Source organism: Globicephala melas, chromosome 8 (genome assembly GCF_963455315.2).
Source record: "Globicephala melas chromosome 8, mGloMel1.2, whole genome shotgun sequence".
Classification (NCBI taxonomy): domain Eukaryota; kingdom Metazoa; phylum Chordata; class Mammalia; order Artiodactyla; family Delphinidae; genus Globicephala; species Globicephala melas.
Window position 1 is genome coordinate 9,023,732 of NC_083321.1, and position 24,996 is coordinate 9,048,727.

Sequence of the window (24,996 nt, forward strand, 5' to 3'; positions counted from 1 at the left end):
TTGATGGTTTGATGGAGGGCAGCCTGTTTGGAGACCGTCGGAGACGGTCATAGTGGCTGATTGCTTGATGGCCGCAACATTGTTTGTTTTCTGATACACCAGGCAGGCGAATTTTTCGTCCACACATATAATATTAGTTTGTCTCATTATCGGTGATTCCTAGTGTTAAGTGGGTGTCTGTCAGATTTCTCCACGGTTAAGGTATTCTTTCCTTTTGTAATTAATAAGCAATCTATGGAGTGATACTTTGAGATTGTATGAATACCCTGTTCCCCAATGACCTCTCAACAATGGTTTTAGCATCCATGATGATCCGTACCTGAATTAGTTAGTGCTGCAAAATGGTGATTTTTCTAATTGTATCATTCATTCATCCATGTTACTCATTTTACATATTCTGTAAAGGAAACCCCTACTTCCTTTTTAAAATCTCATTTTGGTTGTTAAACATCTGTTACTATCACTTTTTCATGCTCCAAATCATACCAAACTGGCCAGCCAAAGCCTGCGTCTTTTTTTTGAGGGGGGGTTCCGGGGGGGGCACACAGGATATAGCATCTTGGTTCCCCAACAACGGATTGAACCTGTGCCCCCTGCAATGGAGGCACAGTCTTAACCACTGGACCACCAAGAAAGTTCTGGTCCTGTGTCCTTTTGACACAGCACCACCAGTATCTGAGCAATCCCTTGCTGTCTGGCACAATGTTCCAGGCTCACCTGCTACTTCCCCTGGGCTAAAACTTGGTATCAGCTATTTTTCTATGGAGACAGTATTATGTCCAGTTTTGAACACAGAAAGGAAAAAGTACTTGTGTGAAACTGAAATATATTCAGAGGTGGTAAGGAGAGGAGGGGAGAAGCTGCAGGGAGAAGGAATTTCAACATCTTGGGATTCTCATCTCCTTTCATAATTTTGTTCTACCCCCTGTGCCTAAGGCAGAAAGGAGCTTGCTGTGTTCAAAGAAGAGTTTCTGTACCTGGTATTGTGCTAAATTCTTTACACAAATAATCTGAAGTGGGAATTTCCTGGCAGTCCAGTGGTTAGGACTCCATGCTTCCACTGCGGGGGCATGGGTTTGATCCCTGGTCGGAGAACTAAGATCCTGCATACTGCATGGCATGGCCAAATAAAGAAAAAGAAAAAAAAAAGAGAGAGAGAAAGAAATAGGTGAATAATCTGAAGTGATCTTTGCAAAAAGTTTGTGAGATACGATACAACATGCGCCATTTTACAGTTAAGGAAAGGGGCTCCGAGCAGCTGAGTCACTTGCTCAGGGTTACATTGCTAATTAATAGCAGACATGAATCCAGATCTGTCTAACTCCAAAACAAGCACGCTTAGATTGTGAAATCTTTAAGGGCAAGGACCACATAATAGTCTCATAGCTGGAAGAATTTATCGGGTTCAAAAGGCACTTTTTTTTTTGGCCATGTCGTGAGGCATGCGGATCTTAGTTCCCCCACCAGGGATCTAACGCATGCCCCCTGCAGTGGAAATGCAGAGTCTTAACCACTGGACTACCAGGGAAGTCCCCAAAAGCCACTTTTCATAGATCAAAAGTCAAGGCCCAGAGAAGGGAAGTGTTGGGTCCAAGTTTGAAGCAGAGCTAGGAGCAGAAATTGTCTCATTTACTGTCCTAGAGCATATATGCTTCATGAGTGATCGAACTTCTAAAATTTAAGGATAAATATAGAACCACCATAATTAATCATTTAGCTTTTAAAACACCGTCACTTCAAAGGTATCTTTAGAACCTACCATCTGGTGTTATTCTAACTCACATTTCCACTGAGAACAATAAGCCCTCTGGTTAATACAGGCCTCAGAACCTACCTTCCTTTTCATTCATCCAACCAACTATTAAGAGCCTGCTACATGCCAGGAAGACACTGTTGTATGTGATGATGATAATGCCTTTAACAAAACTGGCAACATCCCTGTTGTCAAAGAGCTGGAGTTCATTCAACAAATATAATAAAAACAGCTGTTGCTTATATAGTGCTTACCTACCATTGCAGGCACCAAGTGCTATACAGTAAACATATTACCTGGTTTAAATTTTCACAAGCCCGTGAGGTAATTGTACTATTAACATCCCGATTTCCAGAAAAGCAAACAGGCAGAGAGGGGTTAAATGTAGTACACAGCCGGTTAGTGGAATAGCTGGAACGTGATCTAGATAGACTGGTTGGAGCGGGGGCTCTTGATGAGGTGTATTATATCCTCATAAGGTTACCAAGCTCTCTCTGCAGCTATGGGGATGTGAGGTTGGGGAAGGCCCCCCTGCACTGGGAGACTGGGGAGCCTGACAGAGATCGTAGTGCTAACCTAGGACTGGGAGAACACCTTCAGCGTAGCCAGCCCAATTTTTTCAGGCTTCCTCCTCTCCCTCTCTTTCCTTGTCTTCTCTTCATCTTCTCTTACGGACTTTCACTCCTTTCTTTCCGTCTCTCTTCCGCTTTCCTTCTTCCCTTCTCTCCTTTAACTGCTTTTTACATTGTCACTGGTTATTGATTAAAATGTTTCCTAAGGTGCTTCCTTTTTTAAAACCTCGAGCGTTGAAAATTTTGTTTCGGCTTTAGGAAAATTAATTAAATCCAATTAAGTGGTCGCAGCTAGCCTTAGTCTGTGTAAATAGCCCTCTCGGGGGAAAAAAGTGGTTGCGTTGAGGGTGGGTCGGCTTCCCGCTCTCGGGTGCAGTGCCGTTCTGGGACGCCGACTCATCTCGGAACCAATGTGTGAGGGTCACGGACGTCGCCGGATTGGTTTTCCTGAGAGGCTTTGTCGCTGGTTCCTTTCGGGTTTCCCGGCAGCGCGCATGCGCCTCCTGCGCTCCGCCGCTCCCGCTTCGGGCTCGGGCTAGGGCTCCGGGATGTCCGCGTTGTGCGACCCTCCCGGGGCCCCAGGGCCTCCCGGGCCTGCCCCGGTCTCCCACGGTCCCGCGCCGCTCAGGTAGTCAGAGCCCCTGGCATCTTTCCCTACCGCGGGGTCCCGCGCCGATAACCAGCCTTCTCGGCGGAAACCCGGATCCCACCTCGAGAACTCGCGTCCGGGTTCTCAGAGATTCCCGGACGGGTCTTCCCAGAACTCAGGGACTGCCTCACTAAAACTCTGGGCTCCAGTGCCCGCACTCCCAAGATCTCGGTACTGCCTACCCCTAAACCCCAATGCCCAGTTACCCCGGATCCTGGCCTTGCTCTTCCAAGAATTGGGAATATCAGAACTCTTGGGAAACCAGGTGCCCTGTCCCTTAGACCCGAGGGAACCCAGGGTCCCCTGACTTCATGGAGACTCCCTGAGCACCCAGGCCCAGAAACCCACAGAATGCTTTCTTCTAGCCTTTCCCTTGCTCTCCAACGGAGACACTCCCCTCACCGTAGAGTGTTTTTTTTGGAGGAACCAGAGATGAATGGCACAGTCAGAGCCTTATCAACCTCTAGAGGATGCTGTCAGAAAATGCAGTAAGAGGAAGTAACACTGGCTTCTGAACCTCTAAGACTGAACCCATATGTTTCAGGAGGGGAAGGGTTGAAGGGCATTAGCTTGTCTCTGCCCTGGGGCACCTTGATTGCTGGGGCATACTGAGGGTTCTGGGAAGGTGGTGGCTGTTGATGTGGTGGAGTCCAAGTGGTTGGTGGTTAGGATGCTTGCAGAATATGGGAAGAAGCAGGTTTGGGGAGGGAGAGCTCTTACTAAGGGGCAAATTTGGGCTTAGAATTTTCGTTCCATTAAGAGCAAAATCCAGCGTTCTCGTTTGTATGTAGGGGGGAGTGCAGTAAAGCTAGAAAGGTGTGTTTAAAGCAGATGTTACAGGAACACAAACTATACTTACTCAATTCAACAAATATTTATTGAGTACTTCCCATATTCCAGGCACCCCAGTAGAAGAGGATCCACTGTTGAAAAGCAGAGAACTGTTAACTACCCTCTTGGACTTTATAGTCTGATTACTTACCTTGGTTTCCTTCCCTGTAAAATGGGATCATAATGGTACCTACCTTATTGGGCTGTTATCTGTATTGAAATAATACAAGTAAAGTACTTAAAAGAGAACTTGATGTATTACAAGAGTTATCTAATATTGATACTATTGTTATTTATTAAAAGAAAAATAGCTAGCATTTACTGAGTAACTAGTGTGACCTAGATATGGTGCTTACGTGCTTTATGAATATTATCTTTTGAGGGAGGTACAGTTATCCCTATTCTACATAGAAAGAAACTGAAGCTCACAGAGGGAATGTAACTTGCTCAACAACTCCCAACACTCTAACTCTGCTTCTTTTGCTTCCTTACAGTGCTCAGGAGCTGTCGCAGGAAATCAAGGCCTTTCTGACTGGTGTAGACCCTGTTCTGGGCCACCAACTCTCTGCTCGGGAACATGCTCGCTGTGGCCTTCTTTTGCTCCGCTCTTTGCCACCTGCGCGGGCTGCTGTGCTTGACCACTTGCGAGGTGTCTTTGATGAGAGTGTGCGGGCCCACCTGGCTGCCCTGGATGAAAGCCCTGTGGCTGGTCCACCTCACCTCCGTCCACCGCCACCCTCCCATGTCCCTGCTGGGGGACCTGGTCTAGAGGATGTGGTGCAGGAAGTGCAGCAGGTGCTGTCTGAGTTTATCCGGGCCAACCCGAAGGCGTGGGCACCTGTGATTAGTGCATGGTCCATTGACCTCATGGGGCAACTGAGCAGCACTTACTCGGGCCAGCACCAGCGTGTGCCCCATGCCACTGGCTCTCTCAACGAATTGCTGCAGCTGTGGATGGGCTGTCGGGCCACACGCACATTAATGGACATCTATGTTCAGTGCCTCTCGGCTCTCATTGGTAGTTGCCCAGATGCTTGCGTGGATGCCTTGCTGGATACCTCTGTCCAGCATTCCCCACACTTCGACTGGGTTGTGGCGCATATTGGCTCCTCTTTTCCCGGCACCATCATCTCCCGAGTTCTCTCCTGTGGCCTTAAGGACTTCTGTGTTCACAGTGGGGCTGGAGGTGGAGCTGGTGGCAGTGGTGGAGGCTCTTCTCAGACCCCCTCTACAGACCCCTTCCCTGGATCTCCTGCCATCCCTGGGGAGAAACGGGTGCCCAAGATTGCCTCAGTTGTAGGCATCCTAGGGCACCTGGCCTCCCGCCATGGAGACAGCATCCGACGGGAGCTCCTGCGAATGTTTCATGACAGTCTGGCAGGGGGCACTGGCGGCCGGAGTGGGGATCCCTCCCTTCAGGCCACAGTTCCCTTCCTCCTGCAGCTGGCAGTCATGTCACCAGCTTTGCTGGGCACAGTCTCTGGAGAGCTGGTGGATTGCCTTAAGCCCCCAGCTGTGCTGAGTCAGCTGCAGCAACACCTGCAGGGATTCCCCCGAGAGGAGCTGGACAACATGCTGAACCTGGCCGTGCACCTGGTGAGCCAGGCCTCTGGGGCAGGTGCCTACCGCCTGCTGCAGTTCCTGGTGGACACAGCCATGCCTGCCTCAGTCATTACCACCCAGGGCCTGGCTGTGCCAGACACCGTGCGTGAGGCCTGTGACCGGCTGATCCAGCTATTGCTGCTGCACCTGCAAAAGCTGGTTCATCACCGGGGAGGGTCTCCTGGGGAAGGGGTGCTGGGCCCCCCCCCGCCCCCCCGCCCTGTGCCCTTTCTAGATGCGCTAAGAAACCACGTTGGAGAGCTGTGTGGAGAGACGTTACGTTTGGAACGAAAACGCTTCCTCTGGCAACACCAGCTCCTTGGCCTGCTCTCTGTTTATACCCGGCCTAGCTGCGGACCTGAGGCCTTGGGCCATCTCCTGAGCCGGGCCCGAAGCCCTGAAGAGTTGAGTCTGGCCACTCAGTTATACGCAGGGCTGGTGGTCAGTCTCTCTGGCCTCCTGCCCCTGGCCTTCCGAAGCTGCCTGGCTAGGGTACATGCAGGGACTTTGCAACCTCCCTTCACGGCTCGGTTCCTGCGTAACTTGGCACTGCTAGTGGGGTGGGAACAGCAGGGTGGTGAGGGCCCTGCAGCCCTAGGGGCCCGGTTTGGGGAGTCGGCCTCAGCTCATCTGTCTGACCTGGCTCCTCTCCTGCTCCATCCTGAGGAGGAAGTAGCCGAAGCCTCTGCCTCCCTCCTGGCCATTTGTCCCTTTCCTCCGGAAGCCCTGTGCCCTTCCCAACTCCTGGGACTGGTGAGAGCTGGAGTGCATCGCTTCTTTGCCTCTCTCAGGCTGCACGGTCCCCCAGGGGTGGCTTCCGCCTCCCAGCTTCTTACCCGCCTCTCCCAGACCTCCCCGGCTGGGCTCAAGGCTGTCCTGCAGCTGCTAGTTGAGGGAGCCTTACATCGGGGCAACACAGAACTGTTTGGTGGGGAAGTGGATGGGGATAATGAGACTCTCTCAGTTGTTTCAGCTCCTTTGGCTTCGGCCTCCCTGTTGGACACAAACCGGCGGCACACTGCAGCTGTGCCGGGCCCTGGAGGGATTTGGTCTGTTTTCCACGCTGGAGTCATCGGCCGTGGCCTAAAGCCACCCAAGTTTGCCCAGTCACGCAATCAGCAAGAAGTGATGTATAACACCCAGAGCCTCCTCAGCCTCCTGGTGCACTGCTGCAGTGCCCCTGGGGGGACTGAATGTGTGGGCTGCTGGGGGGCTCCCACCCTGAGCCCGGAGGCAGCCAAAGCAGTGGCAGTGACCTTGGTGGAGAGTGTGTGTCCCGATGCAGCCGGTGCTGAGCTAGCCTGGCCTCCTGAGGAGCATGCCCGGGCCACCGTGGAGCGGGATCTCCGCATTGGCCGGCGCTTCCGGGAACAGCCTCTGCTCTTTGAGCTGTTAAAGTTGGTAGCAGCTGCTCCCCCAGCCCTGTGCTACTGTTCCGTGTTGCTGCGGGGGCTGCTGGCCGCCCTCTTGGGCCATTGGGAAGCCTCTCGCCACCCTGATACAGCCCACTCCCCCTGGCACCTGGAGGCATCCTGCACCCTGGTGGCTGTCATGGCTGAGGGAAGCCTCCTGCCACCAGCCCTGGGGAATATGCACGAGGTATTTAGCCAACTGGCACCTTTTGAAGTGCGTCTGCTGCTGCTCAGTGTCTGGGGCTTTCTCCGGGAGCACGGGCCCTTGCCCCAGAAGTTCATCTTCCAGTCAGAGCGTGGCCGCTTCATCCGGGACTTCTCCAGGGAGGGTGGGGGTGAAGGTGGAGCCCATCTGGCTGTGCTGCACAGTGTCCTCCACCGCAACATTGACCGCCTGGGCCTTTTCTCTGGCCGTTTCCAGGCACCTTCACCGTCCAATCTCCTTCGGCAGGGGACATAGCCTTTCCATGCTCCAGAAGCCGAGGGAGGTTGAGCCAGGAGAGACAGACAGGGGGCTAAGGTGCTGCAGAAATGTGGAGGTTTCTCTTCTAAGACCTTGGCCTAAAAGAGCGCTGTCACTTTCTTCCTCCCCCACCTTTTTTTCTAAATAAAATTTGCCGAGTTGAGAAAAACAAGAGTCCGGTGCCTCTGTCTGATGTGGAGAGCCGGCAAATTCGGACAGCTCCTGTCTCTGAACAATCCCGCCCCCTCCCTCAAGCCCCGCCCTGGCCCCGCCCCCACCAGCATCTAGAGTACGCTCTCGGCCAATGGGACAGACGCCAGCCTTCAGTGTGGCCCGGCCAATCAGGAAGCCGGAAGGGGCGGGCGCTAAGATACGTGGCTCAACGCGCGCTGGGGGAGGGGAAGCTCCGGGTCAAGGAGCAAACCCGGCACAAGATGGCGGCGGTAGCGGCAGTGGCGGCGCGTAGGAGGCGGTGAGGAGCCCGGATCCCGGGGAACGCGCCCGGGACGCCCCCAGACCCCCAAATCCCGTGTCTCTCCTTCCTGTATGTTCTCCTGAGACTCCGCCACCCCCAGCCTCGTGAGGACTCTTTGTCTCTCTGGAGGCGGCCTCGGGTGCCCCCAGCCTCCTCGCCGCGTCGGGGGGCCCTTGTTTCTGGGGCTCTCCGCTCCGGCCCGGTGGCTCTAGAAGGCCGCAGCCTTGTGTTCTTCTTGGCCTTGGCCGCTCTCAGCCGCCGCCCTCCCCTGGCGGCTTGCGGCGGTTAACGCTGCCGCCTCTTTCCTGCAATGCGCGGGGCCATCGGGGCAGAGGAAGAGATGCGGCCCGGCCTCCGGGAATGCAGCCTGCTGCCCTGCGGCCCCTCAGCCGCGCTGGAAGCACCGCGGCCGGCAGTCTTGCTTCCACTGCCCTTCCCGCCCTCCCCTCGAGAGCCCCGGACCCTGCCCTGCCCTTGTCTTCACGTGGACACCAGCCCTGGCTTGTTTGGTGTCCACGGTCGTTGGGCACGGCTGGGGCAGGATCCCGTAAGTTCACAGTCGACCTGGATGACGTTGCTCAAACACAACAGTGGTTTGTTCTGCATTTATATTACTGAAAAGACGGTTCGAAACAATCATCAGCGCCACAGAGTGTTTACCAGGACCTAACGGATGTATCGGGGTGGGAGAGGCACGTACTGTCGGCAGCGGTGAAAAAAGCGTGGATCGTAAATTTGACTGCAGAAGCCTGTGACCTGAAACAATAAATGAGTGCACCTTTCCTTGCGACTCATTCCGGACCTTGGCTTGTGACCACCTCTTGCCCAGGGGCGTTCAAGGCATTCCTGAGTTCTCAGGGCCTTCCAACAGGTTACATCTGAAAAATCTTTCAGAAATTCTATCCCCATTGGCGTCTCTCCAAACCCATTTTATAGATTGTGCAAGTAGGACTCCAGAGAGTATTTAATTCACTGTACTTCTGATTACTGCTGCTTTGGGCTGGTGGACACGGGGTCAGTTGCTCAGGGTGTCCGCTGCAGTCACTCCTCAGGACCTGGGCCACATGCCTTGCTTTTGAGTTTTCTGGTAGCATTTCTTCTGCTTGTTTTGCTACTATTTGTTCCTGCTTGACCTATTAAACCACAAAGCCTGGTGTTTTCCTCATCTTTCTGTGTGGCCTGGCTTGCCTTGCACATTCTTCTGGAACTGGAGGGCTTACTGTGTTCTGTGATCTCCTTTCTAGTGATTTTCTTTACCTTTAGCTTTCAAGCAGATACTGAGGATATGCTGGATACAATGTGTTTTTAGGCCCTACTCTTTGGTTACCCTGTTAGCAGGTAGCAAAGTTTTAATGCTGAGGAGAAATGTGTGTTTTTGTTTGTTCTCCCTTATTTGGAACACTTTCTCAGAGTGTGCTCCTAATCAGCCACTGGGAGAGCATGTTTAAACTGTAGATTCCCTGGGACCCGGGAATCTTCATTTAGTAAGCACTGCACGTAACTCTTAACAGACGCTAAAGTGTGAGAATCCCTATTTAGGGTTTACTCAGAATGGATGGATATATCCTTAACAAACTAACTTGTTCAGATAAGCCTGTTAGTCCCTTGTCTGTTATTATTTTTTTTTTTACATCTTTATTAGAGTATAATTGCTTTACAATGGTGCGTTAGTTTCTGCTTTATAACAAAGTGAATCAGTTATACATACGATCCCATATCTCTTCCCTCTTGGGTCTCCCAAAAATATGGAACGCTTCACGAATTTGCGTGTCATCCTTGCGCAGGGGCCATGCTAATCTTCTCTGTATCATTCCATTTTAGTATATGTGCTGCCGAAGCGAGCACCCTTGTCTGTCATTTGATAGCATGTTGGGGAAGTGACAAGTTTGTGGAAACCCTGGTGATGGTCCTCAATGAGGCAGGCCCTGCTGGTGGTTAGTGCAATGTGCTGTGCATAATGAAGTGCCCGGGCCCTGGAGTTAGGCAGAGCTGAGTTCACCAGTGTCACCTCATACTGGCTGTTAAATCTTGGATGAATTATTGAACCTTTTTTTTTTTTTTTTTGCGGTACGTGGGCCGCTCACTGCTGTGGCCTCTCCCGTTGCGGAGCACAGGCTCCGGACGCACAGGCTCAGCGGCCATGGCTCACGGGCCCAGCCGCTCCGCGGCATGAGGGATCTTCCCGGACCGGGGCACGAGCCCGCGTCCCCCGCATCGGCAGGCGGACTCTCAACCACTGCGCCACCAGGGAAGCCCCAAATTATTGAACCTTTTATGCCTCAGTGCTCCCATCTCAGAAAAATCCCAATCCTACATTCACCAAGAAAACAGTGAAAGAAAGGGAAAAGAGTTATTAGTGTGTATAAAGAATTGGTTCTGAACACTGGTTGCCTATTAGAATTGTTTAGGGGAGTTTAAAATCTGATGCCCAGGTTCCACTTCAGGCCAATTAGATTGAAATCTCAGGGTGAGACCTGGGCATAGACACTACTAAAAACTGCAGGGAGAGTTAAAAACTAGTATAGGGCTTCCCTGGTGGCTCAGTGGTTGAGAGTCCACCTGCCGATGCAGGGGACACGGGTTCGTGCCCCGGTCCAGGAAGATCGCACATGCTGCGGAGCGGCTGGGCCCGTGAGCCATGGCCGCTGAGCCTGCGCGTCCGGAGCCTGTGCTCCGCAACGGGAGAGGCCACAGCAGTGAGAGGCCCGCGTACCGCAAAAAAAAGAAACACAAAAAAACTAGTATAAGGCGGTTAGCCAGGCCCCCGGGTGCCTATTAGGACTCAACACAGGTTAGCTGTTGTTATTCTTTTCAAGCTTACGTGGTGACAGTGGTGACTTATGTCAAAGATATAGCAGTGGAGATCAGAGGAACAGGATGCCTAGAGTGTTAGGGATGTTAGGACCCTAGGAACCTGTGACCAGCTGGCCAGCTGAGGGTACATCTTGAACTTTTTCACTGTAGGTCCCCCCAGTGTCTTTCCAGTGAAAAGGCATGGCTTACTGTGTTTCTCTGTTCCACACATAAGGTACCACCACTTCCCCTGGGACTGGCTGTTACTGTTCCTTTCCTCTGAGAGGCTGATGTAACCTGAGTCAATACCAGGCCTCTGAAGGCCAAGGATCCTTTGTCCACTTCCTCTGCCTTTTGAAGGAAAGGTGTGCGTGAGCCAGCTCCTCAGGCCTGACACTTAAGCCCTGTCCACTCTGCCGTGTTTTCTGTTTAATGGGACTCTATCTTTCTCCCCTTTTAGGGTTGTGGTGGGAAGAGGCCTTTACCTCAGAAGGTGGGGCCCTTTCTGACCCTGTGCTGATCGTGCCCTCTTTGTCCTTTTCCCCCCTAGGTCTTGGACTGGTTTGGTACTGGCTTGTTTAGGCGTCTGCCTGGGAATTACCCTGGCTGTGGATAGAAGCAACTTTAAGACCTGCGAAGAGAGTTCCTTCTGCAAGTATGATATTTCTGGGAGACAAGAATGGAAAGTAGGGTAATGTGGGAGGTGTCTGTGGCAGATGAGGTAGCCTGGGGCACTGCAGCTGATAGAAGGACTTGGGGGCCTTGGGGAACCCTCCCCCGTTCTCAGTCATTTCACATTGGCAGGAGGCAACGAAGCATACGGCCAGGCCATTCTCCATACCAAGCCTTGCTGGACTCTCTGCAGCTTGGTCCTGATGCCCTCACGGTCCATCTGATCAACGAAGTCACTAAGGTCAGAGGAGAAAAGGAAGAGTCTGGTGGGGGTGGAGAAATGGCTAAGGGGTAATTCGGGAAGGGGAATCCTATAGCCAACATCCTGTGCCATCTAACCTTGGGACTTGTACTTTGTGAGGAATTCAGATTTCAGATCCCTTAAGCAAAGGGCTAGAAGGAGGAGACCCCCTCGGGAGAGAAATGGGTTCAGAGGGCATTTCCTGGTATAGCCCATTCCTTTCTCCAGACCCAGACCTCTGCCTCCACAGGTGTTGCTTGTGCTGGAGCTCCAGGGGCTTCGAAGGAACATGACTCGGATCAGAATTGATGAACTAGAGCCCCGGCGGCCCCGATACCGTGTGCCAGACGTGTTGGTGGCTGATCCCCCCACAGCTGGGTAAGTTTTTCCTGAGGAACATCTCCATCTCCATGGCCCTTTCCCTTCCTAATGAGCCTTTATTTGGCAGCTGACTTTCTCTTCCACATTGGGGTAATAGCTGAATAGCACCCGGCCACTCTCCTCAGCCTTCCCTCATCTGTTCTTCTGTTTCACTTGTTTTCTCAACTGATTGATTGATTGATTGGCCGAGCTGCTTGGCTTGCGGGATCTTAGTTCCCCAGCCAGGGATTGAACCTGCGCACTGTGCAGTGAAAGCACAGGGTCTTAATCACTGGACTGCCAGGGAATTCCCTCACTTGTTTTCTCTTTCACCCTTTATCTTCATTCAGTCAGCAAAGAAATACTGCTTCCTCTTCTGTGCCAGGCCTGGCCTAGGTGCTGGAGATACAAGAGGGAGTCAGCAAGGCCATGGAGCTCGCCTTCCAGGAATACAGTGTCTCTGTGGTTGGTTCCTCCCTTCCCTTCCCTTCCTGTCCTGTCCCCCTGTCTTGTCTCGTCTGTTCTTTTCTTCTCTTTCTTTTTTTCTCTTTTCTCTCTCTTTTCTTTCTCCCCTTCCTTCCTTCCTCCCTTCCTCCCTTCCTTCCCTCTTTCCCTTCTTCCCTTCCTCCCTCCTCAATTTCTCCTCAGATATTCAGGATAGGATTATTCAAATACTCGGGTCATGACACATCGTCATCATTATTCCACGCATGGCTCTCTGTTAAGTATTTAACTTAGAAAATAACATGATAAACCCTTCACCTAACCCAAACATATACATCTCACTGTCCTGTACCCCTGACTCCTTCGGAGATGATTGTTATTCTGAAGTTTATTATTCCCTTGTTTTTTTGTTCTCACAGTTATATCGTGGGTACGTATATACGTATACACACTTTCGTACATTTGCCTAAGCAATAAATTATGTGATTTTGTTTTTGAGTTTTATAGGGAAAGTATCTTAGTGAATGTGGTCTTTTGGGATTTCCTTTTTTCACTTAACTGGATTTAACTTTGTTGCATGTAGCTCCAGAAACTCATTTTTACTGCTGTATAATGTTATGTTATATGAATATATCCCGATTTACTTCTCCATTTCTGTGTTGATGGGCATTTGGGTTGTTTCCAGTGTTGGCGTGAACATTCTTGTCCATGTCTCCTGTCTCCCTGTGCAGGAGTTTCTCTTTGGTGTATAGCTAAGAGAAGAACTGCAGAGTTGTAGAATATGGAAATCATCAACTTTCCAAGATAAAGCCAAAGTGGCTTACCAGTTTACACTTCCACCAGCAATATATAAGAGGCTTATTGAACTGCATCTTCTCCAGCCCTTGGAACTATTGGACTTAATGTTTGTCAGTGGAATGGCTGTAGGATGATACCATGTGGTGGTCTTGGCTTGCTTGTCTTTCCCAGTTTATTACTGATATTGAGCATGTCTTCATATATTTATCTGTCATTCTGTTCTGTGAAATGGAAGTTCACTGCTCTGCTCATTTTCCTTTTATGTTGTTTGTCATCACTGATTTGTGGAAATTCATTAGTCTTGATACCAGTTCTTTATTACTTACATGTATTGCGGTTATCTTTTCCCAGATTGTAGCTTATCTTTTTACTTTTCTAAAGGTGCCTTGAAAAAAGAAGATTTTTTAATTTTATTTTTTAAAAAATTTTATTTATTTATTTTTGGCTGCATTGGGTCTTTTGTTGCTGCGTGCAGGCTACTCTTCATTGCAGTGTGCGGGCTTCTCTTTGCGGAGCACAAGCTCTAGGTGCGCAGGCTCAGTAGTTGTGGCTCCAGGGCTTAGTTGCTCCGCGGCCTGTGGGATCTTCCCAGACCAAGGATCGAACCTGTGTCCCCTGCACTGGCAGGCGGATTCTTAACCACTGCGCCACCAGGGAAGTCCCAACGATTTTTAAATTTTAGAATAGTTCTAGATTTATAGGAAAGTTTCAAGAATATTACGAGAGTTCCTGTATACCCTGTACTCTTGTTTTCCCCTGTTAACATTATTGTGATACATTTGTCATACATAATGAATTGATATCATTATTGTTAACTAAAGTTCATATTTTTTTTTCTTTTTTCATTCCTTTTTTTAAAGTGTTTTTATTGTTTATTTTTTTGTGGTACGCGGGCCTCTCACTGTTGTGGCCTCTCCCGTTGCGGAGCACAGGCTCCGGACGTATGGGCCTAGCCACTCCGTGGCATGTGGGATCTTCCTGGACCGGAGCACGAACCCGCGTCCCCTGCATCAGCAGGTGGACTCTCAACCACTGCGCCATCAGGGAAGCCCTATTTTTTTTTAAATTTTATTTATTTATTTATTTTGGCTGTGTTGGGTCTTCATTGCTGCGTGCGGGCTTTCTCTAGTTGCGGCGAGCAGGGGCTGCTCTTCATTGTGGTGCACGGGCTTCTCATTGCGGTGGCTCCTCTTGTTGCGGAGCACGGGCTCTAGGTGCGTGGGCTTCAGTAGTTGTGGTGCTCTGGCTCAATAGTTGTGGTGCACGAGCTTAGCTGCTCCAAGGCATGTGAGATCTTCCCAGACCGGGGATCAAACCCGTGTCCCCTGCGTTGGCAGGCGGATTCTTAACCACTGCGCCACCATTTCATTTATTTTTAATTGAAATGTAGTTGATGTACAATATTACATAAGTTATAGGTGTACAATATAGTGATTCACAATTTTTAAAGGTCGTACTCCATTAATAGCTATTATAAAATATCAGCTACACTCCTTGTGTTGTACGATATATCCTTGTAGCTTAAAGTCCATATTTTTTTCAGATTTCCTTAGTTTTTTTGTTATTTATTTATTTACTTATGGCTGCATTGGGTCTTCGTTGCTGCGTGCAGGCTTTCTCTAGTTGCGGCAAGCGGGCTTCTCATTGCAGTGGCTTCTTCTGTTGCGGAGCATGGGCTTTAGGCGCGTGGGCTTCAGTAGTTGTGGTGCACGGGCTTATTTGCCCCGCAGCATGTGGGATCTTCCCGGACCAGGGATTGAATCCAAGTCCCCTGCATTGGCAGGTGGATTCTTAACCACCACGCCACCAGGGAAGTCCCAGATTTCCTTAGTTTTTACCTAATGTCCTTCTTCTGCTTCACGATCCAATCCAGGATACTGTTTTATATTTAGTTGTCATGTCTCCTGAGGCTCCTCTAGACTGGGACAGTTCCTCAGACTTTTCTTGTTTTTGATTACCCTTAACGTATCTTTCAATAAATAGAAATTCTGAATTTTGTTGTCATGTAGATAAGTCTCTTACCTTTTGGTGTTAGTGTTTTCTAAGCTGTGTTTAAATAATCCTTATCTACCTCAGAGTCAGAAAATATTTTTTTATATTTTATTCTAAAGGTTTTACTCTAAAATTTTAAGTCATAATCTGTCTGGAGTTGATACTTGTATCTGGTATGAGGTAGGAGTGTGATACCATTTCTTTTCTATACAGAAAATGTGTTTTTCCGCTCTGTTATTGAATAGTCCTCCAGACCTCACTGAACTGCCATGCCATCTGTTACATTTCAATATTCTAAGATGCTTGGGTCTGTTTCCAGGCTCTTTATTTGATTCCTTTGGTCAACTTATCTGTCCCTGTACTGTTACCACACTGCCTGTATAGCTCTTAGCAGGTCCCCCGTCTTCTAAGTGTCATGACTGCTCCTGGCACTTTGCACTTCCTTATATCCCTTTTGATCTTTTTCCCAGGCTTTCTGTCTCTGGCCGGGATGCCAACAGCGTAGAGCTAACCATGGCTGAGGGGCCCTATAAAATCATCTTGACGGCACGGCCATTCCGCCTCGACCTACTGGAGGACCGCAGCCTTCTGCTCAGTGTCAATGCCCGAGGACTCTTAAATTTTGAGCACCAGAGGGCTCCCAGGGTCTCGTGAGTACAGGGATCAGGAGTGAAGGGGACCTAGTGTGAAGGAACCTAGGGGTGTCGTAGGGTCTGGCACTGGGTCCCTGGGAGGAGACAGGGTGGTAGTAGAGCCAGGTCGGGGCTGGGGGCTGGGCGAAGCTGACCATCAGGGAGGGTAGGAAGCAGACCTGGGTTGAAGTTTTCTCCATTTCCTGTACAGACCAGGAGGCAGTCACTTTTGTCCATGAGCTGTACCCTGGGCACCTCCTCCCTCAGAGGCCTGCCTGGGTCTGCCTTTCCCTCTTCCCCCTCTCACACCATCACACTTCCCAGATTTATTTTCTTCCTTTTTTTTGTTTTGTTTTGTTTTGTTTTTTGTTTTTAATTTCTTCCCCCACCCCATCTCTGGAAGTTTGTCGACTGAAACTCACTTTTATGTTTCTGTTTTTGTGTTGGTTTTGTGCCTCCTTTTCCCCTTTCCTACCCATCTCCTCCTGCCCCAGTTTCTCGGATAAAGTTAGTCTCACGCTCGGTAGCATTTGGGATAAGATCAAGAACCTTTTCTCTAGGTAAATCCATGACCACTGGTACTGTATCTGTTCCTCTGCCCTTACCCCCCCTTCACTCTGGCCCCCCGGGAAGGTGCCCCAGACCCTTCCATACCCTGTCCTTCACTCACCTCTTTTTCCCCAGCTATATGGTCTCTGGTTCCCGTTCCCCATTCCCTTGGCTAGGAGCCCCCTGGGAGAAGGAAGATGAAATGTTGGATATCCTTGAGGAATGTAGGGAGCTTCTTGCTTTGCCAGGGGGTGGAGAGATGCTGCCTGTTGCTGGGGTTCCTGCCTCTCAGCTGGCTTGCACTGAGGCTCTGGGCAGAGCTGCTTGCCAGCTGCCCTTGAAAGCATCCTTTGGCAGAATCTCTTGTTTGAGTCCCTGTGTAGAGGCTTGACCATGGTTATGACTCACTTGCCTTTGCAAAACCCTGTGTCACGCCAAGAGGCTGAGGCCCAGTGAGGGAAGTTGGGGCCAGAGTCTCTTGGTAGAGGCAGCAGGGCTAGGACTGGCATTCCGAACCCAGGCCCTTGAACCTGTCTGCCTGTCTCTTCTGGAACGCTGGCAGAGGCTGATGGTTTGGGCCTGTGTTTGGAAGGCACCCCTTGGTGGCATTTACTTCTCATTTCCCTTTCTCATTTCTCTCCCTGTCCTTTGCACACTTATCTGCTCACTGGGGGTCCCTTTCCAAGCTTTAACATTCAGTCCCTTCCTCCAGTGCCTTCGTTCCTTTGGACCCTTGGCTCTCTATTCCCTCACCCCTCCTTCCACTAGCCCCTCGTCCCTGCCCCCTCTGGATTGGAGCAGACAGCTCTCCTACCTTCCAGGCAAGGATCAAAAGACCCAGCTGAGGGCGATGGGGCCCAGCCCGAGGAAACACCTGGGGATGGTGACAAGGCAAGTTGGTGGGGGTGGGTGGTTGGAGCACAGGGCTGGCTGGGAGGTTGGAGGGGAAAGGCCCACAAGAAATTTGAGCTTAGTCTTGCCATCGCGGATGGGATTTAGAAAATGGGCAAGGGAAGAGAGAGGACCTGGTGTGTGATTGAGTAGTGGTCTGCTTTCTCCTTCCAGCCAGATGAGACCCAGGGGAAGGCAGAGCACGATGAGCCAGGAGCCTGGGAAGAGACATTTAAAACTCACACTGACAGCAAGCCCTTTGGTGAGGGGCTGGGGGAGCCTTGGGCAAGAGGACAGGGAGTCCTTGCCAAGCAGAAGCTCTGGAGCTCATCTTTTGCTTTTCTTCCAGGCCCCACGTCTGTGAGTTTGGACTTCTCTCTGCCAGGCATGGAGCATGTGTATGGGATCCCCGAGCATGCAGACAACCTGAGGCTGAAAGTCACTGAGTGAGTCCTACAGTGACATCAGGATATGGGGGGAGGGAAGGGGGCAGAGGCCAGGGCTGTGGGAGATGTGCACACAGATTAGACACTCCAGACGAGTGTGGCTCACTTCCTGTGCCAGAGAACCTTGGGCCATCAGAAAATGCTGCTTTGAGAAAGGGCAGAGGGGCCAGTTTTTATCCCTCATCTGTGTCTATGGGGCTGGGGCTGTGCATGCCATGGCCCGGGGCCAGTCTGTCTGTCTGCCTGCCTGCAGGGGTGGGGAGCCGTATCGCCTCTACAATTTGGACGTGTTCCAGTATGAGCTGTACAACCGCATGGCCCTATATGGGTCTGTGCCCGTGCTCCTAGCACACAGCCCTCATCGGGACCTGGGCATCTTCTGGCTCAACGCCGCGGAGACCTGGGTTGACATATCCTCCAACACTGCAGGCAAGGTGAGAGCACAGGCGTGGGGAGCAATAAGGGAGGGAATCGTCAGGCCTTGAGACAGATGGGTTTGTTAGGGGCATTTGCTTTGAAGAGGCTGGTAGAGTGGCCTATTTGGATACCTGTTTGGGGACTGGATGAGAGACAGGCCCTGGGCCTTCTGGGCAGCATATGAGTTCCCCAGACACTCCCAGAAGACACAGACTCATGGGGAAGGTATTTCCTTTTCTGCATTTATTAATACATTTGTTATTGAGTATGCGTTAGGAGCTTCAGACCCTTTTCTAGGTGCTGGGGATATATTGCTCACTGAGTTAGGAAAGGAGGAAGACAGATTAAACAGGTAACAGAGGGAAGATGAGTTCAGTGGTGGTAAGTTCTAAGAAAGAAATGCAGTGGTCATGTGATGGGGATGGGCGGTGCTGCTTATGATGGGGCCCAGGGAAGCCTCACTGAGGAGGTGACGTTTAATCTCAGCCCGAAGTGACTCAAGGAGCCAGCTGTGTGAGGACTCTGAGGAAAACACTGCTGCTTTGTCTTTGGGTTGGGAAGCAAGAGGGTGGTGTCAGACCTCTCTCTGGTCCCCTCTGCAGACCCTGTTTGGGAAGATGCTGGACTACCTGCAGGGCTCTGGGGAGACCCCACAGACAGATGTTCGCTGGATATCGGAGAGTGGCATCATTGATGTCTTCCTGCTACTTGGGCCGTCTGTCTTTGATGTCTTCCGGCAGTACGCTAGTCTCACAGGTACGCAGTGTCCCTACTCTGTCAGCCTGCAGCCTCCCTTTCTGGTCCTTGGCTTCTTGAGGGATGACTGCATTTTCAGAAATCCTGTGCCTTGGCCTATTCTCTAGCCCGGTGCCCTTTCATCTCCCTCAATTTCTGGGCATCCCCATTGGCCCCAGGTTGAGCCTGACCCCATTGTGACACCCATCCCTCACTGAACCTGCAGGGACCCAGGTTTTGCCCCCGCTCTTCTCCCTCGGCTACCACCAGAGCCGCTGGAACTATCGGGATGAGGCTGACGTTCTGGAAGTCGATCAGGGCTTCGATGATCACAACCTGCCTTGCGATGTCATCTGGCTGGACATTGAGCATGCTGATGGCAAGCGGTATTTCACCTGGGACCCCAGCCGTTTCCCCCAGCCCCTCACCATGCTTGAGCATTTGGCCTCCAAGAGGCGGAAGGTAAGAGGGCCGCAGCCATGGTTGGTTTTCTCAGGCATGATAGCCCTGGAGAACTCTCACTACCCGTGTTCCGTGCCCCCAGCTGGTGGCCATCGTGGACCCCCACATCAAGGTGGACTCTGGCTACCGCGTACATGAAGAGTTGCAGAACCTGGGTCTGTACGTTAAAACCCGGGATGGCTCTGACTACGAAGGCTGGTGCTGGCCAGGTAGGTGGGCCCGGAATTAAAGGAGGCTATTGGGAGGCCAGGGAGCTAGAGTGGAGGCTATTTTACCCCTCAGGGGTTGAAAGCCATCCTTGATTTCTTCTAGGCGCAGCCGGTTACCCTGATTTCACCAATCCCAAGATGAGGGCCTGGTGGGCTAACATGTTTCGCTTTGACAATTATGAGGTATGGCAGCCCCTCCCCGACCTGCCTCTGTCTTTCCCACTCTACCTCTTGGAATCAGTCATTCTCTGCCTGCTATCCCTGCTATGGTTGGTTGCTCATAAGATATCGGGGCCTTGATGATCCTGGGGGGGGGCCCTGAGAAATGCATCTTTCTGGATTCCTAGGAGCTCTCTGCTCAGACACTGTTTTGTCTTCTCCCTCCCCTCTGTCGTCTGTCCCCATTCTCTGCCTTGTGTTCTCAGGGCTCATCTCCCAACCTCTATGTCTGGAATGACATGAATGAACCGTCCGTGTTCAATGGTCCTGAGGTCACCATGCTCAAGGATGCCCAGCATTATGGGGGCTGGGAGCACCGAGACGTGCATAACATCTATGGCTTCTACGTGGTAAGGAACTGAGAGAGGAGAGACCAAGGACCGAGAACTTGCACCGATGACAGCTGGCTTTTGCTCCTCACTACCCTTCTTTCCTGTTCCCACGCAGCACATGGCGACTGCTGACGGGCTGGTGCTGCGCTCCGGGGGCATAGAACGCCCCTTTGTCCTGAGCAGGGCTTTCTTTGCTGGCTCCCAGCGCTTTGGTAAGATTTGGAGAATAAAGCTGTGGCAGAGGGACCTGGGCCTGGTTCTTGGAGAAGTCTGTCCATCCTCTGAGAGTTACGTACTTCCTTCCAGCTGTTCACTAAAAGCGAGGCAGGGAGTGGGAGGGCCAGTCCGTGTTGAAGTGCTCTTGTGAACTCCGCCATCTTCAGCAGGACTCTGGGGGCCCCAGAGGAGATGTGGCAGGTTAGAGAGGTCAGCTGTATAAAAGGCTGAGCCCCTTCACTGTTTGCAAGTTCCCTCCCTCTTTTCTTCCTCAGGAGCCGTGTGGACAGGCGACAATGCTGCCGAATGGGACCATTTGAAGATCTCTATTCCTATGTGTCTCAGCTTGGGGCTGGTGGGACTTTCCTTCTGTGGAGGTGAGAGGGGGAGGAACTTGGAGCCTTGCTTTAGCGGGAGAGGGGCAAGGTAGAGGGCATAAAACCTAGGCCTGTGCAGAGAACTGACAGTCCACGATGGGGCCTTGGGGGGCTCCTTAGGCAGCAGCCCTCCCTCACCCTCTTTTCCAACCGGTTTCCTCCCTCCCCTCTCTAGCGGATGTGGGCGGCTTCTTCAAAAATCCAGAGCCAGAGCTGCTTGTGCGCTGGTACCAGATGGGTGCCTACCAGCCGTTCTTCCGAGCACATGCCCACTTGGACACTGGTCGGCGAGAGCCGTGGTTGTTACCGTCTCAGTACCATGACATAATCCGAGACGCCTTGGGTCAGCGATACTCCCTACTGCCCTTCTGGTATACCCTCTTCTATCAGGCCCATCGTGAAGGGATTCCTATCATGAGGTGAGGCATTCAGTTGGGTCTGTGTAGAATGGACTGAGATGGCTGGGAGACTGGGTTCCATCTCTGGGCCTCTTTCTTCATTTACGAGGGCCTTGTAAAGGAGGGAAATCTGACTGCAAGGTCAAGAGTAAGAAGAGACCAGTGGGGAGATGAAGAGCAGTGAACGTTACTGAGTGCTTATGACATGCTAGGCGTTACTCATCACTATCCCCAGAGCCAGAAACAAGTCAGACAAGTGTCGTACCCTTGTGGAACTTACATTCTTGGGAGGAAGACAGAGAGACATGTAAACAAATATGGAAATAGGAAAACTGCCAAAACTGACAAGGTTTTTGAAAAAAATAGAACAGGGTAACGGAGTTAAGTTCCACAAACAGGCCACGTAGGGCTTCCCTGGTGGCGCAGTGGTTGAGAGTCCGCCTGCCGATGCAGGGGAAGCGGGTTCGTGCCCCGGTCCGGGAAGATCCCACATGCTGCGGAGCAGCTGGGCCCGTGAGCCATGGCCGCTGAGCCTGCGCGTCCAGAGCCTGTGCTCCTCAACGGGAGAGGCCACAGCAGTGAGAAGCCTGCGTACCGCAAAAAAAAACAAAAAACAAAAAACAGGCCACGTAAAGATGAGCCCTGACTGATGAGTAAGACAGGCTTTTGTGACGCAGAGGAAGAATGTTCCAAGCAGGGGAGACTGCAAGTGCAAAAATTATGAAATGGAAATGAGTTTGTTATGTTCCAGGAGTAGGAACAAACCAGTGTGTCTCAGGGGTAAAGAACCAGAGGGAGAGGTAGATGAGGTGGAGTGGAAAATTCAACCTGAACTAGAGGGCTTTTCAGGCCAGGATAATGAAGTGGCCGCTGGGGGGTAGCTGTGCAGAGCAGTTTCCAGAGGGAGCAGGGTGGGAGGAGGCAGGGAGACATGTTAGGAAGTTAAATGTCTAGACCAAGGTTAGAGTGCATAGCTGAGTCCTTAAGCCTGCTGGGCTGTCTGGCTGCCAGCTCGCGGGTCTTTCCCCTGTGCTCTTCTTTTTGCCAGTGCCTGGGGTAGCATCTTTGACTTCTGCCAAACAGCAAGTGTCTTCCTTTCTTGTCCTGCTTCCTTCCTAGGCCCCTGTGGGTGCATTATCCTCAGGATGTGACCACCTTCAGTATAGATGATCAGTTCCTGCTTGGTGAGAAACGAGGGGGACAGTTAGTGGTGGGTTGGGATAGGGCTGAGAAGAAGCAAGCACTGTGATAGATACGTCTGTGGATGTGCAGGGAGGGAGGAGTGAACGAGGCCAGGGGTGCAAGGGGGTGGGTGCTCTAGGGCTCCCTCTTTGGGAACTGATCTCCCCAATTCAGAGTTGATTCTGCTGTATCTTAGGGGATGCATTGCTGGTTCACCCTGTATCAGACTCTGAGGCTCATGGCGTGCAGGTCTATCTTCCTGGCCAAGGGGAGGTGAGTTAAGGAAGGGTGTGGTGGGGAAAGGTGGTGGAGGTCAGAGAGGGTAAATAGAGTGGGGGGTCCTCTGTGCAGTGAGTGACCGAGTATATCTTCTGCACCCACAGGTGTGGTATGACGTTCATAGCTACCAGAAGCATCATGGTCCCCAGACCCTGTATCTGCCTGTAACTCTAAGCAGTGTGAGTATGCCTGGCCCAGCTGCCAGCTCCATCTGCCTGTAGGTTTCCAGAAGGGGAGAGAGTGTATACTTTGGAGTCCAGTTCCTAAGGGGACGCAGATATACACAAGCAAAAGATATTGCAGGGCCCAGGGTTGAACAACAGGGCTACTTCATCCCAGCACTGCTCTTGCTCTAGATCCCTGTGTTCCAGCGTGGAGGGACAATTGTGCCCCGATGGATGCGAGTGCGGCGTTCTTCAGACTGCATGAAGGATGACCCCATCACTCTTTTCGTTGCACTCAGCCTCCAGGTAAGCGCATAAGCAGGGAGCCTCCTCAACCATCTGCCTACCTTCCTAGGATTCAGTCCCCTGGGGATGTGCCCCTCACTCCCTCTTGGGCTCAGGCTCTCGCCTACCCCACTTCCTGCTCAGGGTACGGCCCAAGGAGAGCTCTTTCTAGATGATGGGCACACGTTCAACTATCAGACTCGCCATGAGTTCCTGCTGCGTCGATTCTCATTCTCTGGCAACACCCTTGTCTCCAGGTAAGGAGGTACCCTTTCTTCCTTGGCAGCCTCTGGGATGCTTACAGCTCACTGTGCTCTTACATCATGGCCTTGCTCTGCTCTCCTCCTCTCTGCTCTGACAGTTTTTTTTCTGATGGGTATCCATTTTTGCTTCCTCCAGCTCAGCAGACCCCAAAGGCCACTTTGAGACACCAATTTGGATTGAGCGAGTGGTGATAATAGGGGCTGGAAAGCCAGCAACCGTGGTACTCCAGACAAAAGGTGAGTGATCTGGCCCCCAGGTGGGGAAAGAGAAGAAGCAGGGCAGGGTTGGGGACCCCCTGCGTATAGGAAAGTAGTTGCTATTGACTCTGGCACTCTTTCTCTTTCCTCCACCAGGATCTCCTGAAAGCCGCCTGTCCTTCCAGCATGACCCTGAGACCTCTGTGTTGATCCTGCGCAAGCCTGGCGTCAGTGTGGTATCCGACTGGAGTATTCACCTGCGATAACCCAAGGGATGTTGGGGTGGGATGTGATGGTCTTGATAGTTACTCTTCCTTCTGCCCTGGAGTTTGACCTTCCCCAGACTTCACCTTTCTTATCTCAAGATCTACATTCTGCCAACATCTGGGCAGGATGAGAGGGCTTTCCCTGGGCTCTGAATTCATTTTGTGATCTCCTGACCTCTCCCACCCCATTGACACCACATCTCCCTTCATCCCCAAATATTCTGTTGCTCTGACTGGAGCACATTCACCTGTGAAGACCTGGGGACCACAGGGCCCTTGCTTTCCCTTCTCTTTTCTTTCTTCTGGGGGCCCTGAATCTCCTCCATACCCTCTCTGTTCATGTCTCTTGTGTGTTGATGCCATTTCTTGGAAGATGAGGGCAGTGAGCTTTAGGGCTCCTTTTCTCCTTCCCCTTCCCTCCCCACCAAACTGTTCTCCCTCCTTTTTATTTCTTCCTCCTGGCTCTTCTCTATCAGGCCTCTCTGTTTTATGCCCCATTGATGCACAGGGTCCACCCCTTACCCTGATAAGGGATGAATGGATCAAAGGAGTGAGGTTGCTGGAAAACATCCTCTTCCCTGGCATCCCAGCCTTTCCTCTCCCTGCTTCTATCTAGAGCAGCTGCGGTTCTGACAGGGGCAGTTCTACCTCCCCTGTCCCTTGGGGGAAAGAAGTTTCCACTCCTTAAGAGGGGATGAGCGAGACTTCTTTTGCCTCCTAAAATTTTGTCCCCTTGAGGGGCATTCCAGATGGAGAAATCAGTTGCGGTTTCATCGAATCATGGTCACCTGTATTTATTGCTGGGGGAAGGCTGAGGGTGGGGGAGATGATCATGTGCGCTCAGGGTTGGCCCAGGGCCCTGGGTGGGGGGTGGGGGAGGACTAACTGGGGACGATGGGGAATGTTTGTGGGAATTTTTTTTACTTCCTTTTGGCCCCCAGCTGTGACAGGTTTTGATAAAAGGAGAAACAATAAAGAGAGAAACCATAAATAACTGTTGGCGTCTGGATTCCAGTTCTGGCCTGAACCACAGACCCCTAAAAGCCCGAGGACCTGACATTTTCATTTAGCTTCAGCATAAGCCTCATTGGTTGAGCAAAATGAGTGAGTGCAAGCCTCCTTCAGCTTGCTTGATGCCAATTTTTTTTTTAATTAATTTATTTTTGGCTGCATTGGGTCCTCGTTGCTGCACGCGGGCTTTCTCTAGTTGCAGCGAGTGGGGGCTACTCTTCGTTGTGGTGCGCGGGCTTCTCATTGTGGTGGCTTCTCTTTGTGGCGGAGCATGGGCTCTAGGCGCATGGACTTCAGTAGTTGTGGTACGTGGGCTCTGTAGTTGTGGCTCGCAGGCTCTAGAGCGCAGGCTCAGTAGTTGCGCACGGGCTTAGTTGCTCCGTGGCATGTGGGATCTTCCCGGACCAG

The 24,996-nt window shown here is 51.5% G+C and overlaps 2 protein-coding genes and 1 non-coding gene across 4 annotated transcripts; 2 read left to right on the forward strand and 1 right to left on the reverse strand.

Annotated features, from left to right (window-relative positions):
* The first annotated feature begins 2,820 nt into the window (after window positions 1–2,820).
* Window positions 2,821–7,440, forward strand: INTS5 (integrator complex subunit 5). The gene is made up of 2 exons (XM_030833881.2): window positions 2,821–2,953; window positions 4,300–7,440. The coding sequence occupies exons 1-2, from the start codon at window positions 2,874–2,876 to the stop codon at window positions 7,277–7,279; spliced, it is 3,060 nt and encodes a 1,019-aa protein (XP_030689741.1). The 5' UTR covers window positions 2,821–2,873; the 3' UTR covers window positions 7,280–7,440.
* Window positions 7,441–7,651: 211 nt separating this feature from the next.
* GANAB (glucosidase II alpha subunit) lies at window positions 7,652–24,050 on the forward strand. 2 transcript variants are annotated; one of them, XM_060303076.1, is made up of 25 exons: window positions 7,652–7,754; window positions 11,101–11,205; window positions 11,355–11,463; window positions 11,714–11,841; window positions 15,528–15,707; window positions 16,184–16,249; window positions 17,060–17,133; window positions 17,308–17,391; window positions 17,479–17,575; window positions 17,829–18,009; window positions 18,595–18,748; window positions 18,954–19,189; window positions 19,272–19,398; window positions 19,502–19,581; window positions 19,824–19,967; window positions 20,065–20,161; window positions 20,441–20,542; window positions 20,718–20,961; window positions 22,060–22,124; window positions 22,319–22,395; window positions 22,506–22,580; window positions 22,758–22,871; window positions 22,995–23,107; window positions 23,250–23,350; window positions 23,468–24,050. In XM_060303076.1, the coding sequence occupies exons 1-25, from the start codon at window positions 7,717–7,719 to the stop codon at window positions 23,575–23,577; spliced, it is 2,901 nt and encodes a 966-aa protein (XP_060159059.1). In that variant the 5' UTR covers window positions 7,652–7,716; the 3' UTR covers window positions 23,578–24,050. The 2 variants fall into 2 exon arrangements, with proteins under 2 accessions (XP_060159059.1, XP_060159060.1); XM_060303077.1 differs by lacking the exon at window positions 16,184–16,249.
* Window positions 9,497–9,602, reverse strand: LOC115840721 (U6 spliceosomal RNA). The gene has a single exon (XR_004034558.1). It is a non-coding gene; the product is annotated as a U6 spliceosomal RNA (small nuclear RNA).
* Window positions 24,051–24,996: the final 946 nt, after the last annotated feature.